At 43.7% G+C, this 15,460-nt stretch overlaps 1 protein-coding gene across 2 annotated transcripts in view; it reads right to left on the bottom strand.

Moving 5' to 3' along the window:
- Positions 1 to 2,058: 2,058 nt before the first annotated feature.
- Positions 2,059 to 15,460, bottom strand: part of NDFIP1 (Nedd4 family interacting protein 1) — a 58,131-nt gene continuing 44,729 nt past the window's right edge. Inside the window, exons 6-8 of one of the 2 annotated variants that reach the window (XM_008255156.4) lie at positions 13,467 to 13,533; positions 9,905 to 10,010; positions 2,059 to 3,030 (exon numbers count right to left, since the gene is read on the bottom strand). In XM_008255156.4, the coding sequence (XP_008253378.1) occupies positions 9,907 to 10,010; positions 13,467 to 13,533 (171 nt within the window). In that variant the 3' untranslated portion in view covers positions 2,059 to 3,030; positions 9,905 to 9,906. Of the gene's footprint in view, positions 3,047 to 9,904; positions 10,011 to 13,466; positions 13,534 to 15,460 lie in introns of both variants that reach the window. The other variant, XM_002710273.5, reaches the window with a different exon arrangement.

Genomic DNA, 15,460 nt, shown 5'->3' with positions numbered 1-15,460 from the left:
ATTTTAGTATAAGAACACAGAGAAGGCCAAAAGAAACTTCATCTGTACTGCTAATGACTCCTGGTGGGCCAGAGCTCAAGTCAGACACTTATTAAAAAAAAAAGTCATTTACGTCACTAAAAATCCTGTTGTTTCACACTCTAAACAAAATTGAGCCCGTTAGTAAAGATATTTAGTCTTACTGATTTTTTTTTTTTTTTGGACAGGCAGAGTGGACAGTGTGAGAGAGAGACAGAGAGAAAGGTCTTCCTTTGCGGTTGGTTCACCCTTCAATGGCCACAGCGGCTGGCGCGCTGCGGCTGGCGCACCGCGCTGATCTGAAGGTAGGAGCCTCCCATGGGGTGCAGGGCCCAAGCACTTGGGCCATCCTCCACTGCACTCCCTGGCCACAGCAGAGAGCTGGCCTGGAAGAGGAGCAACCGGGACAGAATCTGGTGCCCCGACCAGGACTAGAACCCGGTGTGCCGGCGCCGCAAGGCGGAGGATTAGCCTAGTGAGCTGCGGCGCCGGCCCTGTCTTACTGATTTTTAACAAGTGAATTTTAATAATGCCTTTTCTATTTTCAGACAAAACAATCTAGCTTTCTGAAAAAGGAAAAAAAAATGACCACACAAACCCCTTTAAATGTAAGCATGCATAATTCCAAATGGCAGCAAGTAGAGACCTAAGGGACCTCTGCTGTCTCCTCTCATGCAAAGCCCTTTCTGTCCCAAAGCCCAGGACCTAGGCTGGTACATCCCAAAGCCTCAGGCGAGTAAAACGGCTTCCTCTGGATCATCTTTCAAAATAACTGATTGTAAAGGCCTCTCTTTTATGCCAAAGAGTTGTTCTCAGTAATGAGCCTGCCAGGGGATAAAGAAGCGAGAAATGAGTGACAGAACCATTTTCACCCCAACAGTAAGGACTCTCCAAGACACACGGTCCCAACTTTCATCCCTCAAGTCTTCCATCTTCACCACGGGTACGAGGTGAAGGGCAGCCACCCTCCTGACTAGGGTTTGAAAGTGTATCAAACTGCAGGTTTACCCATACTTCAGTTCACTGAACACACAAAGCCAAGCAGGGCTCAAGGACCTGTGGAGTCAGCACACAGCTGGTCCAGTGTTGGGGTTTCCATGACTTAGAACCCTCCCACTTGTGCTGCGCCCTGACGTAACCCACCTCTGCTGCACACGCCCACATTTACACAGCCTGTCCCGTGTCTTTCCATTCTGAACGTGGACGTTACAGGCCATGAGAACTCACAACTCTATCGTTGGTATCATATGATTTAAAAAAAAATTCTTTGAAGAGACTTTCCTAAAACTCATTCCTCTCTATTGCAAAATACATTTTTTGAGCAAGATCATGTTACACTATTACTGATAATAATAATTCAGTAATCATTGAAATGTTAACCCATGAGGCTTTTAATTTCTCCTTTTGGTTTTCAACTTTATGCATTATGTATGAACCTTACACAGATTTCCTGTATTGCCTCTCGATCTTCACCGGCAAATGAAGGAACATTTTCAGCTAACATACTGAGCTGGTGCTGTTTGTCTAACAGGACGATCTTGCTGCATTTTCTAAGTATTTAAGTGGAAAATGGGGGGAAAAACAAGTGGCTGATGCCGTCAGAACCACTTCTCTCTAAATTTAACACAAGCAAGACAAGATCAGAAGTCAGGAGGACTGAAGGCTCTTCCGCCTCAACTGAGCACTCCCAGTACTTCACCCCAGCGGTTGTGTGAGCTGACAGGAAGTGCAAATGCAAAGAGCATGCAGGAAACACCGGAAATACAGCAGCTATAATTATGTCCAAATAATTAAGCATAATTGGGAATTCCAGAATGATTCAATGCCTCTATTTTATTCCATTACCTCTTGCAGAACTAAAGTTCATATATTTTTAGGGATGTATTGAACAGGATATGAAAGGCAGGAACTTCCTGTGCTTAAAATGAAGAATAAAACTGACCTAAGGGCAGGTTTTTTTTTTAGTATTTACTGAACGATTCTGTAAGATCAGAAAAAATCCCAACCAACAAATGTAAACCAAGAAAGTAAACACTAAGGTGCTACACAAGAGACATTTATTAATGTTCTGTTGTATTTACAGGTTTAACATAGCAAACCAAGGTGAATTACCACATGGGCAGAAAGCACATCCACTCGACGTCTGTAACTCACTGGTTTCTGCTAACACATTGTAAAAGCAAGTAGTACAGCATGTTAGGAACCATCTCAAAAGTTTCAAGCTAATTCTTCTTTTGCTCCTATACCTGATCCTCTAATCACACAGAGGATACCAAGAGTTAACATTTTAGTAATTAAGCTGCATTTGCCTGTGTCCTGTTTTACACAGAGACACTTAGAGAATTCCTTAGGTACACGCCACACAACAATAAGGTACTGCAAAATTTCGAATACAGACTATAAAAAAATTAATGTTTATTATTTACCAATTAAGACCATAGTTTTTGACCACATCTTGAATGTATTTTGCACTATGATTTTGCTTCCAGGTGTTCACACAGCACGACTGAATAAATTCCTAGATTAATTTTAATAGCAAATAATGGACTGATGTGCAGAAATGCAGTAATAACATAAGTTGTAACTTTTGAGAAAATCCCTTTAAACTGCCAGCATTATACATATCTTACACTAAATTGTTTAATTCCAAATTCATTTTGAGATGGACGATGAATAAAGCAAGACTGCCCCCTACTGACTACAGGGACGTGGCTCATGCTATTTAAAATGGCTACAAACAATATATAAGGCATTATTGATACATCACAGACTTGATTGCAAGAGCTTTTTCAAACATTAACCACTAATGATTCAATGATTACAGAATTCGGCATTAACTAGTAAAATTTTACACCTAGGAACAAATAGAGAGAAATGATCGTTTTCAACAGTACTTTTATTTTTTAAAGCAGGTGATCATTCTGTGTTCTGCATCTCGATTCACCTCCTGCAGGCTCTCTCTTGCTGCTTGAGAGAATCCACAGACGCAGGAAGGCCTGTGCCAGAAAACATCTGCCAGAGAAGGACACTGAATGTTGAATCCTGGTTAGCGTGTTACCTCGGCGGGAGGACGTGAGGAGACAGGGGAAGTGCATTTCAACACGGCTCTATACACCGACATCAGACTCCTACACAGGCAGTACCTCTGCAGCTCTCTAAGTTCTCACAGCCTCCACAACTAGAAACAACGGGAGTGCTTTCTCTAAAATTCCGTGAGGTCAGGGGGTTCTCTCTTCAAGCCTCCCAACAAAAGCACAGAATGGAAGCTGCACGTCTTTATTCTACACTGCATCCTGTCAGCAACAACTGCAGCCTAGGACAGAACAGAATCCCAATGCACAGGTGATTTTCCTAATCTACCCGAAGCTACCGTTTGCCCTGGTAATTCCATCAGATCCTACACAAAGATAACTTCTACCAAGGATACCAGTGTCATGCTGTACAGCAATGTTGAAATACACATGTAAATGCAGACAATAAATATTTTTTAAAAATAAATTTTCTTTAAAATTCAATGTATTTTGGGACACACTTCTCTGAAAATAACAAAAATGAGGATACCTCAAAAAGTCTACGGAAAACTCATATTATGAAAAAAATTGCATGGATTTCAGGTTTGTTTTTTTTGTTTTTTTTTTTTTTTTAAGAACTCTTGTATATGCAGCCCCAGAATAATGTTTAGAAAAGCATAGGGGGCCGGCACTGTGGCTTAGTAGGTTAAGCCTCTGCCTGCAGTGCCAGCATCCCAAATGGTCGCCGGTTCTAGTCCCAGCTATTCCTCTTCTGATCCAGCTCTCTGCTGTGGCCTGGGAAAGCAGTGGAAGGTGGTCCAAATGCTTGGGTCCCCGCAACCATTTGCGAGACCCAGAAGAAGCTCCTGACTCCTGGCTTCAGATCGGCACAGCTCTGGCCATTGCAGCCAATTGGGGAGTGAACCAGCAGATGGAAGATCTCTCTCTTCGCTGCCTCTGCTTCTCTCTCTCTGTAACTGACTTTAAAATAAATAATTTTTTTTTAAAAGGGGGGGGGGGACTGCCACACCTGCACGGGCCACTGGGTGGACGGAAGGGAGCACCTTGGGGCTCTGATCGGCCCAGCTCCAGCTATTACGGCCATTATGGGGAGTGAACCAGCAGATGGTTCTTTCTCTCTGTCTTTCCCACTCTCTGTCTGTAACTCTACCCTTCAAATAAACAGGTGAAAAAGATGCTCTCAAAATAATGTCCATACATTTTGTTAAATGCAGTTTTCATCTAATACTTTGAGGTATTTCTGCCTAGTGAATTTTTTTTTCTCATGGAACTAACCAGGGAAAGAAAACAAGTAAAGATGGAAGAGGAAATAATAACAAGATACACTGATTACTAACAAGTTTTTTGAGAAATCATTTGTGGCATGTGGCATTAAGTGGGTTAGATGGGCTTATCCATGGCCCCCCAGCTTACTTTCCCATATCCCCAAACTACCGGGAAGGCCGCACGAGGCCTCCACATGAGGCGCTACAGGAAGTCACCTATGCTTCCAGAGAGACCAGCGTTTTTCCAAACGCCAAATTCAGATGTGTTTGGGCTTGAAGTAAATTTGTAATGCTGACACAAGGGCAATACTCTTTAGACCTAGATAGAGAGACAAAGGCATCAGAATGTGCAGACCTCAGAGGCAAAATAAAACTGACAGAGAGGTGTCAAACAGAGGTCTCTGCTGTGAGGCTGACTCACTGCAAACCTAAGCACTCTCAGTTTTATCAGTTTTGATTAACAGATGAAAACTGATGAAACAAGGAGCATCCAAAACACTAGTGCTTGCAAGAACACGTAACACAGGCCAATCACCTGGCCACAGTCTGAGTTTACGCTGCTCCGGCCTTAGCAGGGTGTTTAACAGGTCCTCAAATCATGAGCTGTTCCAAGTTCCTTAAGAGGAAGAAGTCTCCGTCAGCGTACAGACTGCCAGCGAAGGGCTCCTGGTGAGGACCGCACAGCACCCGACCTGATGTGTGAGCTGCAGCTCATGCAGGCCTTGAGACCATGGACACGGTTAATTAGCCACAGGTCAGATCACCTTGCAAACAACAAGGATCCACAGCCAACAGAGCATTTTCACTTTTAGGAGGAAGACAAACAGTTCTTCTTGGGCTCGTGTTACTTTTTTTTTTTTTTTTTTTTTTTTAAGTAAAAACTCTACTGGAAACACCATTTCTACTGTCTTGCTACTTTATAAAACATCCAATAAGCCATATATTACCTTGAAATGAATTTCCTTTAATAAAATAAGAGCAGTGTTAAAGAACAGGGAAAGATTACAGAAAGGGAGAAATGAAAGTGTTTGTCTTAGGCAAAGGCAGAGAGAGAGGTCTTCCATCTGCTGGTTCACTCCCCAAATGGCCGCAACGGCAAGAGCTAGGCCATCTGAAGCCAGGAGCCAGGAGTTTCTTCCAGGTCTCCCATGTGGGTGCAGGGGCCCAAAGACTTGGAACATCCTGTGCTGCTTTCCCAGGCAAGGAGCTGGTTCAGAAGTGGAGCAGCCAGGACTCAAACCAGCACCCATATGGGATGCCGGCTCTGCAGGCGGCAGCTTTACATAACTGCTATACCACAGCACTGGCCCCGAAAATATTTGTCTTAGGTGAACAAAATTTAAATATTTGATGCCTAATACTCAGGGAGCTCACCAGGTCACGAGAATTTTTTTTTTTTTTTTTTGGACAGGCAGAGTGGACAGTGAGAGAGAGAGAGAGAGAGAGAAAGGTCTTCCTTTGCTGTTGGTTCACCCTCCAATGGCCGCCGCAGCCAGCGCACTGCAGCCAGCACACCACGCTGATCTGAAGCCAGGAGCCAGGTGCTTTTCCTGGTCTCCCATGGGGTGCAGGACCCAAGCACTTGGGCCATACTCCACTGCACTCCCGGGCCACAGCAGAGAGCTGGCCTGGAAGAGAGGCAACCGGGACAGAATCCGGCACCCTGACTGGGACTAGAACCCAGTGTGCCGGCGGCACAGGCAGAGGATTAGCCTATTGAGCCATGGCGCAAGCCACAAGAATTAATTTTTAATTACGAAGGTCCCTAGCTGATTAATGCAAGGGCTTAAAAAACTTTTTACTGGTATGTCAGATGGGGTTTAAAGAACAGATTTTAGAACACATTAAGCTAAGTGCTTCAGTAGAACAAGCAGTGTCAGCTATCACCAAGCACCCATGTCCCCACCTCCCTGCTGTGGTCGCTCTGCCCTGGTTGACCTGGCAGCACCACAGAAGGTGGCATTCCATACGACTGTGCTTACCAGTGCACTGACAATAGAAAACGTATGAACACTTTGACGCTTTCCCCGTTTCACATAAAGCTCTAAGAACATCGTGTTTCTGTGGCCTCCTCACAGTCACACACTCCTTGGTACCACTGTGTGCACCTCTGTAATCGCTGTAGCTCTGTCACCAAGTGGGAAACCACAACACTGAGCTTCTCCCTGCACTTGCTTTTGCAAAACCTGCAGGATTTCTGAAAGGGAACCCTGAGCTGTCCCTGTGCTAACCCCACCTGAGTCGCACAGGCTTTCAAGGACTTGTAGTCAACACCCACCTTGCCCGTTTGCAGTCAGGGGATCTCCTGAAGCCTGGCAGACCAGTACTGTATCTGGGGTCACCTAACAAGAGTCACCTTTCTCACCCTGAGCAGCAAAATGCCAATGTTAGGAGAGTGCAGAGAGTACTGCAAAGTTACTTTTAAAAACTCTGACTTTTGGGCAAAGTCAGTCTGCAGTCAGCTTTGAACCAGTGGCATCAGCATCCAAAAAAAGAGAAGTCAGTAGAACAAAATAAAGCCTTCACATTTCACATGATGGTTTTCCAAAACATCTTCCAACTAAAAATCCCATCTGTTCTACCTAGAGAAATAAAGCATGCTACGTCTGGATCTGCAAGGCAAGTTCTGACCCCCGTCAATGAACAAAGCACATTCAGTCCCATAGGCTATTATGGCTTTTCAGGTTCCCTCCAGGGATTCCCTGAAAATTAGCAAGGAAGTCATTAGAATTCTAAATGCTGCTTTAAGTCCCTAAAACCCTTCATTTAGAGCGCTGAATCCTCTGGGCATGTCAGAAATTATTTCAAATTAACCAGGTTATCAAAGCTGGACAGAACAGCAAATAAACATTATTATGCCCTCCAGTGGGGAACACTCACTTAGCTCGGAGCAAGTGTCTTCCGGCTCCTAAAGCCTTATCAGACAGACTCCCGACTTCAAACAACCCCTGAACAGCTCCAGCTGCACTACTACCAAGGACAACCCGCCTTTAATCACAACTCTGAAGATGCGCTGTCTTATAGGCAGCACACTCTCATCAAACAGCTCAGAAGTCTTAAAAATCAGAACAGAGACGAGAAATCTGGCCCCTAAGGAACTTTTGGACACCAACAGAATAAGGGAGATTTGGAGGTGATGTCAGCACTGCTCATGGAGAGGACTTGTAGCAACCCCAAAGCACTAACTTCTCCATCTTTGGTAGGTAACAGTGTGATCTAGGGCCAGATATATATTACAATCAGACATGCTGATGAATAACTACAATGTTAACTGAACAGAGAACACCCGATAAGTCTTAAGGACACCTCCAGGTGTTAGGAACAAGGCCAGTGGTGTCTAGAAATCATGACTGAACCCAGATTCATGACACGTCACACACTTTTAAACATGCAAGAAGAGCCATCCATTAAAAGCAAACATGAACGCAAAGTATATACTTTCTTAATGAAATTGAATTTTTAAATTTTTTTTTTTTTTTTTTTTGACAGGCAGAGTTAGACAGTGAGAGAGAGAGACAGAGAGAAAGGTCTTCCTTTTTCCATTGGTTCACCTCCTAAGTGGCTGCTATGGCCAGCGTGTTGTGGCCGGCGCACTGTGCCAATCTGAAGCCAGGAGCCAGTTGCTTCCTCCTGGTCTCCCATGCGGGTGCAGGGCCCAAGCACTTGGGCCATCCTCCACTGCACTCCCTGGCCACAGCAGAGAGCTGGACTGGAAGAGGGGCAACCAGGACAGGATCCAGCACCCCAACCGGGACTACAACTCGGGGTGCTGGCGCCGCAGGCAGAGCATTAGCCTAGTGAGCCACAGTGCCAGCCAATGAAATTGACTTTAACACAAACCTAAGTAATCTGCTACTTCCATAAGTACAATTAATTACACATGTAAAATGCTTAACACTATCTGATACATGGAAAACCTTTCTTTCTTTTTTTTTTTTTTTTTGACAGGCAGAGTTAGACAGTGAGAGAGAGAGAGATAGAGAGAGACAGAGAGAAAAGAAAGGTCTTCCTTCTGTTGGTTCACCCCCAAATGGCTGCTATGGCCAGTGCACTGTGCCGATCCGAATCCAGGAGCCAGGTGTTTCCTCCTGGTCTCCTATGCAGGTGCAGGGCCCAAGCACTTGGGCCATCATCCACTGCACTCCCGGGCCACAGCAGAGAGCTGGACTGGAAGAGGAGCAACTGGGACAGAATCCGGCTCCCCGACCGGGACTAGAACCTGGGGTGCCAGCACCACAGGTGGAGGATTAGCCAAGTGAGCCGCAGCGCCAGCCAAAACTTTTTTTCTTATACTATGCTTTGAAAAAGCCGGTTTGTTGCATTCAAAGTGTCAGTGCATTGCATTCTGTTGCTTAAAAGCTTACAATGCTGTGCCTCATCTGGCAAATTAAATATGGTAGATAATTTATTTTCTTAAAACATATACCCTGAGACCACCACAAGTCTTCAAAATTGAGAACCCTACTTTCAGATATAGTTACCTATGTAAACGATGACATCCAGCAGCAAATACATGGGCTTAGCCTTGTCAGGAGCCAACACATCACTGGGTTTAAAGGTCAGCTCAGTGAATTTGATGGTTCCCCTGGAAACGGGTTTACTACTCAGCATATTTGAGAACACGGCTTCAGCTGGCTTTTCAATACTACGGTTTGCTCCAACAAAGCTGCTGTCCCCTGAACAAACTCCACACTTCCCTGCCTCTTTTCTGCTCTGCATCTGTGCTGAGTGATTCTGAAACTCCTCCACACTGTTAACTTCTACCAGTTATAATTCAACTACCATTCAAATCCGGACTGCTGTCTACAGCCTGGCTGGTGGCCTTCACCTAGCCTGGCCTCCAGGTGGCGCTCAAGGTTCCGCCCCACCATTCACATAGTTTCCCAAACTCCAAAAGAATAAAGAACCAACTCCAAAGAGGACTACTGCATCATGTTCCCAGGAATGTCTCCCAAGTGAACTCTTTTTCAAGATTCCCTATTTCTTGCTTTAGGCAGAGACAGCCTCTAGGGAAAACCTCTTGTGAACCAAAGAGCCTTGGCAGGGCTTAGTCCTCCTGTTTTAGCAGGGGGGCAAGGGAAAATGTCCTTTCAAAGCCCCCCTTCTCTTCCTTGGGTTTGACCCTCCTCCCCAGCAGTGGTAACAGCAGGATGTGAGCCTGCAGACAGGCGGAGGGAGGCCTCAATGACAGAAGGCATGGTGGGCTTGTCAGCAGCCTGGGCAGGAGAAGCTCCTGCAGTGCCCAGTCCCTTCCTTCTGGGGCTTAGAAGCTCTGCAGGGTTCCTCCCGTGGAACCTTCAGGTCGCCAGGTGCAGGCCAGCAGCCAATACCCCAGCTTCCTGACGAATGAGACCCCACGCTGCCCTCCCCGCCCCATGTGAGGTGGTGTCTTCTCTCCCACTGCAGTTCTTCCGACCTGCCTCATCAACAGCTTTTTACAGAAAACCCTTATAAAGCTGGTGACCATGGAAAGGTGGGGAGTGACCTCAAACCTCTCCCCCACAGACTCTTACTCTAAAACTGCAGGTAGCCCTGCAACATCCCCACGTTACACTTGAACTAGAGTATTTGTTTCCCCACCTTCAATACCTTTAATAAATAAAGAGAACTCTGGTCCTGGGGAGATTTGAGAAAGTTTCTGGCATCTTCCGAACTTTTGCATAATTGATAAATCCTCTGAGAAACAGCAGAAAGCCTAATTTAAAAAAGAAAAGTAAACAGTGAATGTATAAATTTCATGTTAAGTCCCCTCCCCAGAAGCACCCTCTTGATGGCAATGCTGCATCATTTCTCTGCTAACAGCTATCAAAACAAGAAAAATTTTATTTTCCTCCAGAACCTCCAAAAGATCTTCATAATCTTCATATCAAATTATCTATTCCTCAACAGAACAGATCTCTCAAACCATCTCTTTAAAAGGAAATGAAAACCCGAGGCCACTTGCAGTTGGAAAGCTCACTGAGAAGGGCTTCAGAACCTCCTCACTGAATCCCAAAAAAGTATTCCGAGATAATCAACCACTCCCCACCAAAAAGAGAGAGCACAATTTTTCTTGTTTAAAAGCAAAAGAAAAAAATTATCTTGTCTGTCCTAGGATTTGTTTCTGTTGACAGTACATACTGTTGTCCACTAGATGTCAGGATTCTCTTACTTATTACAGCAACTTTCAAATTTTTTTTCTTCAACTCAAATAAGGATAAAAAGTTAATGGAAAAAATGGGATCAAAAGATAATGCACATTTTCCACAAACGGTGTGACGATCCCTCGTATTTCTCTATTCTGAACTGGACTGAATTTGTATATACCAGAATCCACAATCGCAGAAGCCTGTACCTCCTGCAAGAGTGGCGATACGATATATCCCCTCCAAAAGGGACTCTTCCTTCACAGGCTTAATGTTTTTCAAGATGTATTCACTTATATAAAAGGAGAGTGGAGGGAGAGGGCAGGGGAGAGGGAGAGAGAGATCATTTACTTAACAGTTCATTCCCCAAATGACCCCCAAAGCAGGGGCTGGACCAGGCTGAAGCCAAAAGCCAGGAACTTAATCCCGATCGCCCATGTGAGTAACAGAAACTCAAGTACTTGAGCCATTATCCACTGCTTCCCAGGTAGATCAGAGGCAGCTGGACCAGAAGCACAGTAGCTAGGACTCATACTAACACCCTGATACGAAATGCACGCATCCCGATTTTAACCTGCTATGCCACATGCCTGCTACAGGGCCCTGAGTCTTAAACACATTTTTTAAAAAACAGCTTTATTGAGTTATATACTATAAAATTTATTCATGTATAATTCACTGGGTTTTGGTCTATGACCATCATCTCTGGATATTTTCATCACCCTCCAAAACACCTGTACCCATTAGTAGACACTCCTCATTCACTGGCTCCCTCCGCCCTTTCCCCAGCCTCAGACAAGCCCTAAACTACTTTCTGCTGGACACACTGTGAGACACACTCAGTGGTGGAGAACTCTACTCAAGACAGTGAAGTGACTTTTGGCAGTAACCAAGTCACCAGCACAGAACCTGGTGAACACTGCTCTGTATGGCACCAAATGCAATCGTGACTCAAGAGCAGGAGTTATCCCCTCAATAACTGTGTAAGGAGGATCCCAGTGAAATGGAGGGCGAGACCTGTGTGAAGCAGACAGATACAACTCAGCTGCAGCCAAAGGGCGTCATGTGGGACTGAAGGCCAGTATTGCTCAACTTTTAAGAGAAAAAGGAAAGGGAAAGGTACCGTGGCTCAGCAATTTAACCAACCACTTGGGACGCTGGCATCCCATAGCAGGGTGCCAGTGTGAGTCCCAGCTGCTCCACTTCTGATCCAGCTCCCTACTAATGTGCTTGGGAAAGCAGCAGATGATAGCTCAGATACCTGAGTTGCTGCCACTCACAAGGGAGACCCAGATGGAATTCCTGGCTTTTGGTTTTGGCTTGACCCAGCCATGACTGTTGTGGCCATCTGGGTAGTAAACCAGCAGATGAAAGATCTCTGTCTCTGCCTTTCAAATAAAAGAAACAAATCAGCACAATTCGGCTGTTTGATGTTACAAATCTTGATTATTTATTTGAAAAGCAGCCAAAGAGAAAGAAAAGGCAAGAGGGAAACACAAGGAGCACTCCCACCCCTGGTTCACTCCCCAAATGCCTGCAATGGCAATGCATTGCAATGGTAGGAGTTGGGAGCTGGGAAACAGAACCCAGGTTTCCCACATAGGTGGCAAGCACCCAACTAATTGAGTTGCTTCACAGCATCTGATGTGGCATGCAAATGTCTTAGCTGCTAGGATAAATGCCTGCCTAAAATCTTCATTTTTAAATGCTGGTAAATAGCATCACTTGCTTACAAGTACATGGTTCACAACAAGAACAGTCAATGATGAAGGATTCATCTCCCAGGAGACTTTCATACAGAAAGGAAATTAGTCCATTAAATTTATCTATGTTGTCAACAACCTGCAAATATGCTCAGTGGTTCTTCCATGGCCTACTGAGTTTCATGCTGACTTTAGACTTGGGGGAGGAGAGGAGGGTTCAGCCTTTCTCTTACAGGTACAATTTAGAGAATAAGCAAGCTGAGGAACTATTCCTCTTAAATCTGTGGTATTATTATTATTATTATTATTATTATTTTGAAAATTCCCCACAACCAAGGGAGAAGCAAACTCACTGCTTCTCTTTCCTTGAAATTCCCATGAGCAGTGGCTGAGGAGATGATGCTACTAGGGAGGTGGTAGATGACCTGTACTTTCTAAGTAAAATTTAGGGTCAGCAACGTATGGCTCTGTTAGGCTAGGCAATGCATGGCCTGTACCTATTAGGTACCTGTTGGGAAGGGGTACTAGGCCAAGCCAGACAGACTAAACAGCAGCAGCACCACCAGTATCTTAATTAAGGTGGTAACAAGAAGGCTCCAAACAGGAGAGAAGAGTAAGTGATGTCACAGAAGCAGGGAGCAATCACTTCTTCATCAAAATGACCCTGCTATTATGCAGAAATGACAGCAGGGACCCTGGGCCTCTCTTATCAGATCACATGCATTTTCTTCAAATAATGAAGAAGACAGACACATTTAAAATAACACATTCCAATGTTTATTTAGAGTCAGAAGACTGACAACCTAAAATGTGTGTGTGTGTGTGTGTGTGTGTGTATGCAATAGAAACAAATTCTCACCAATGGTGAACCAAAGAATTCTGGAAACCCAGTAGTTCTTTCAGAAGTCGTATCTAACATAGCTATACTCATATATTTTCTGTTTTCTACTGACACATCAGCCAAATATGGGCCACATCCACTCACGAGTTAGTTCCACTGGTTACAGCATGCCTATTGGGGTGAACCCAGTGTGAACCCTTTGTGGCAATGAAGGGATTGGCTCACAGGTGAGAGTCACTTTTAGTTTCCCACTGACCACACAGAGCAGAAGCACTTATGGCTGGGTTAGAAAAGAACTGCTCCAAAGAGATTTTCAATGTATGTGTCTGTTAAACCGATGATGATAACAACCTATATGAAATAAACATTTTAAAATTATACTTATCAATGATTAATATAAGCATAAAGAGTTTATGAACAATATTTTACTTATATGATTTAACATAACCTTTTCTCTCTTCTCCTGTGTTAAAAACACTTACCTAAAACCAGAAACACCCACCAAAGCCAGTACTGACCATCAAAGTATCCAGGAAAATAAGTGGAAAACTGAAAAATAAAGTACACTATTTTATAGCACCTTAACAGACACAGTTACATTTTAATTCAGTGACACACAAAATATAAAAATTTCATTATTCCAATGCTATCATTTAGCCATCACAATAATTTTAAATATTTAAGCAAAAGTATTTTATATATTACTAATTTGTAATGACTACAACAAATAAAATCCTCTCTATTCATTAAAAAAACTTAAAATATAATCACTTTCAATCGCTTTCACCTTTAAACTCCTTTTTTGAAAGTATATAGCATTTGCTTTTTAAAAACCTTTTTCTCCTACATAATACTGGTCCTTCCAAAAACATTTCAGTGACAGTTTTACTTTGCTCATTCAGTGCCAGAAGCAACTGTCCAGTTATTATCACATTTCTTTTTGCATTTTTTTTTTTTGACAGGCAGAGTGGACAGTGAGAGAGACAGAGAGAAAGGTCTTCCTTTGCCATTGGTTCACCCTCCAATGGCCGCCACTGCCGGCGCACTGCGCCAATTCGAAGGCAGGAGCCAGATGCTTATCCTGGTCTCCCATGGGTATCACCACATTTCTCATGAGGACTGATTTGTTCCTACTCCTCCAGCTTTCCCTTGAACTTGGAAGCTTCACCATGCACAAGGGTAATCTTATTCCCTTGCCGGTGACTGGCTTAAGAATGGGCACCCTGGACAATGGGAATTAAGGGCTTCTGAGAAGGCATCCTTGTACTTGAAGAAAAAAGAAATACAGACAGTCCCAACTTGCAATTCTTCAGTTCTACTCATATGATGGTATGAAAGTGACAACAGAGCCGATGCCACGGCTCACTAGGCTAATCCTCCGCCTGCGGCACCGGCACCCTGGGTTCTAGCCCCGGTTGGGGCACCAGATTCTGTCCCGGTTGCCCCTCTTCCAGGCCAGCTCTCTGCTGTGGCCAGGGAGTGCAGTGGAGGATGGCCCAAGTGCTTGGGCCCTGCACCCACATGGGAGACCAGGAGGTAGCACCTGGCTCCTGGCTTCAGATTGGTGCAGTGCACCGGCCACAACAAACTGGCCATAGCAGCCACTTGGGAGGTGAACCAATGGAAAAAGGAAGACCTTTCTCTCTGTCTCTCTCTCTCTCTCACTGTCTAACTCTGCCTGTCAAAAAAATAAAAAGAAATAAAAAAATATATACAACTTAAAACTTAAATGAACTGCTTATTTCTCAAATTTCTCATTTCATATTTGGACCACGGCTGACCCTGGGTAATTGAAACTGCAGACAGCAAACTTCAGCCAAGGGAGGACTACTATATAGTATTTTATTTCTTAATAAGGTTTAGAGAAAGAATGAAAGCTGGTTTAAAGCTTGATTCTTAACCTAAAATCCTAAAAAGGTTTTAGGTGAGTATATGTTAGCTGTCTGGGGGAAAAGCTTGTAACCTTCTTCAGATTTTAGAACCCTGAAAGTGTTAACAACTGCTTCATAATAAATAAGATGGATCTACTTCAAAATCTGCAGTAGTAAATCATCATGCATTAATTCGTTTAGTATGCCAAGTTATGCTGAATAGATTGGTTTTGTCTGTAAGGTTAACAATGACAACACACTTATCTGAAATCAGAGAATAGTGTTAAAAGCCTAGATAAATATTTTACAACTTTAAGCTACTTCATGCAATTTTAACTGTTAACTCCCGGATCACTAAAGACATAACTCTCTCTAATTGATTTCAGAGGTATGCCCCTAATGGGGTAGTACTTGTTAAACACTTTTGGCTCTCCAATACCAGAAGGAAGTTAGAAAATTAGAGGGCAAGACAAAATTACACTAAAATTTCAACAGAATTATTAAAAGAAATGTCTGCTTTTGATGAGAACTCAAAAAAGACAACTTACTTTTATTACAAATGAAAGTAACTTTAGAATGTACATATATATTATCATAGTATAAGC

This window comes from Oryctolagus cuniculus, chromosome 6 (genome assembly GCF_964237555.1).
Source record: "Oryctolagus cuniculus chromosome 6, mOryCun1.1, whole genome shotgun sequence".
NCBI lineage: Eukaryota > Metazoa > Chordata > Mammalia > Lagomorpha > Leporidae > Oryctolagus > Oryctolagus cuniculus.
The sequence above is the reverse complement of the archived record's forward strand: the minus strand, read 5'-3'. Positions and strand labels throughout refer to the sequence as shown.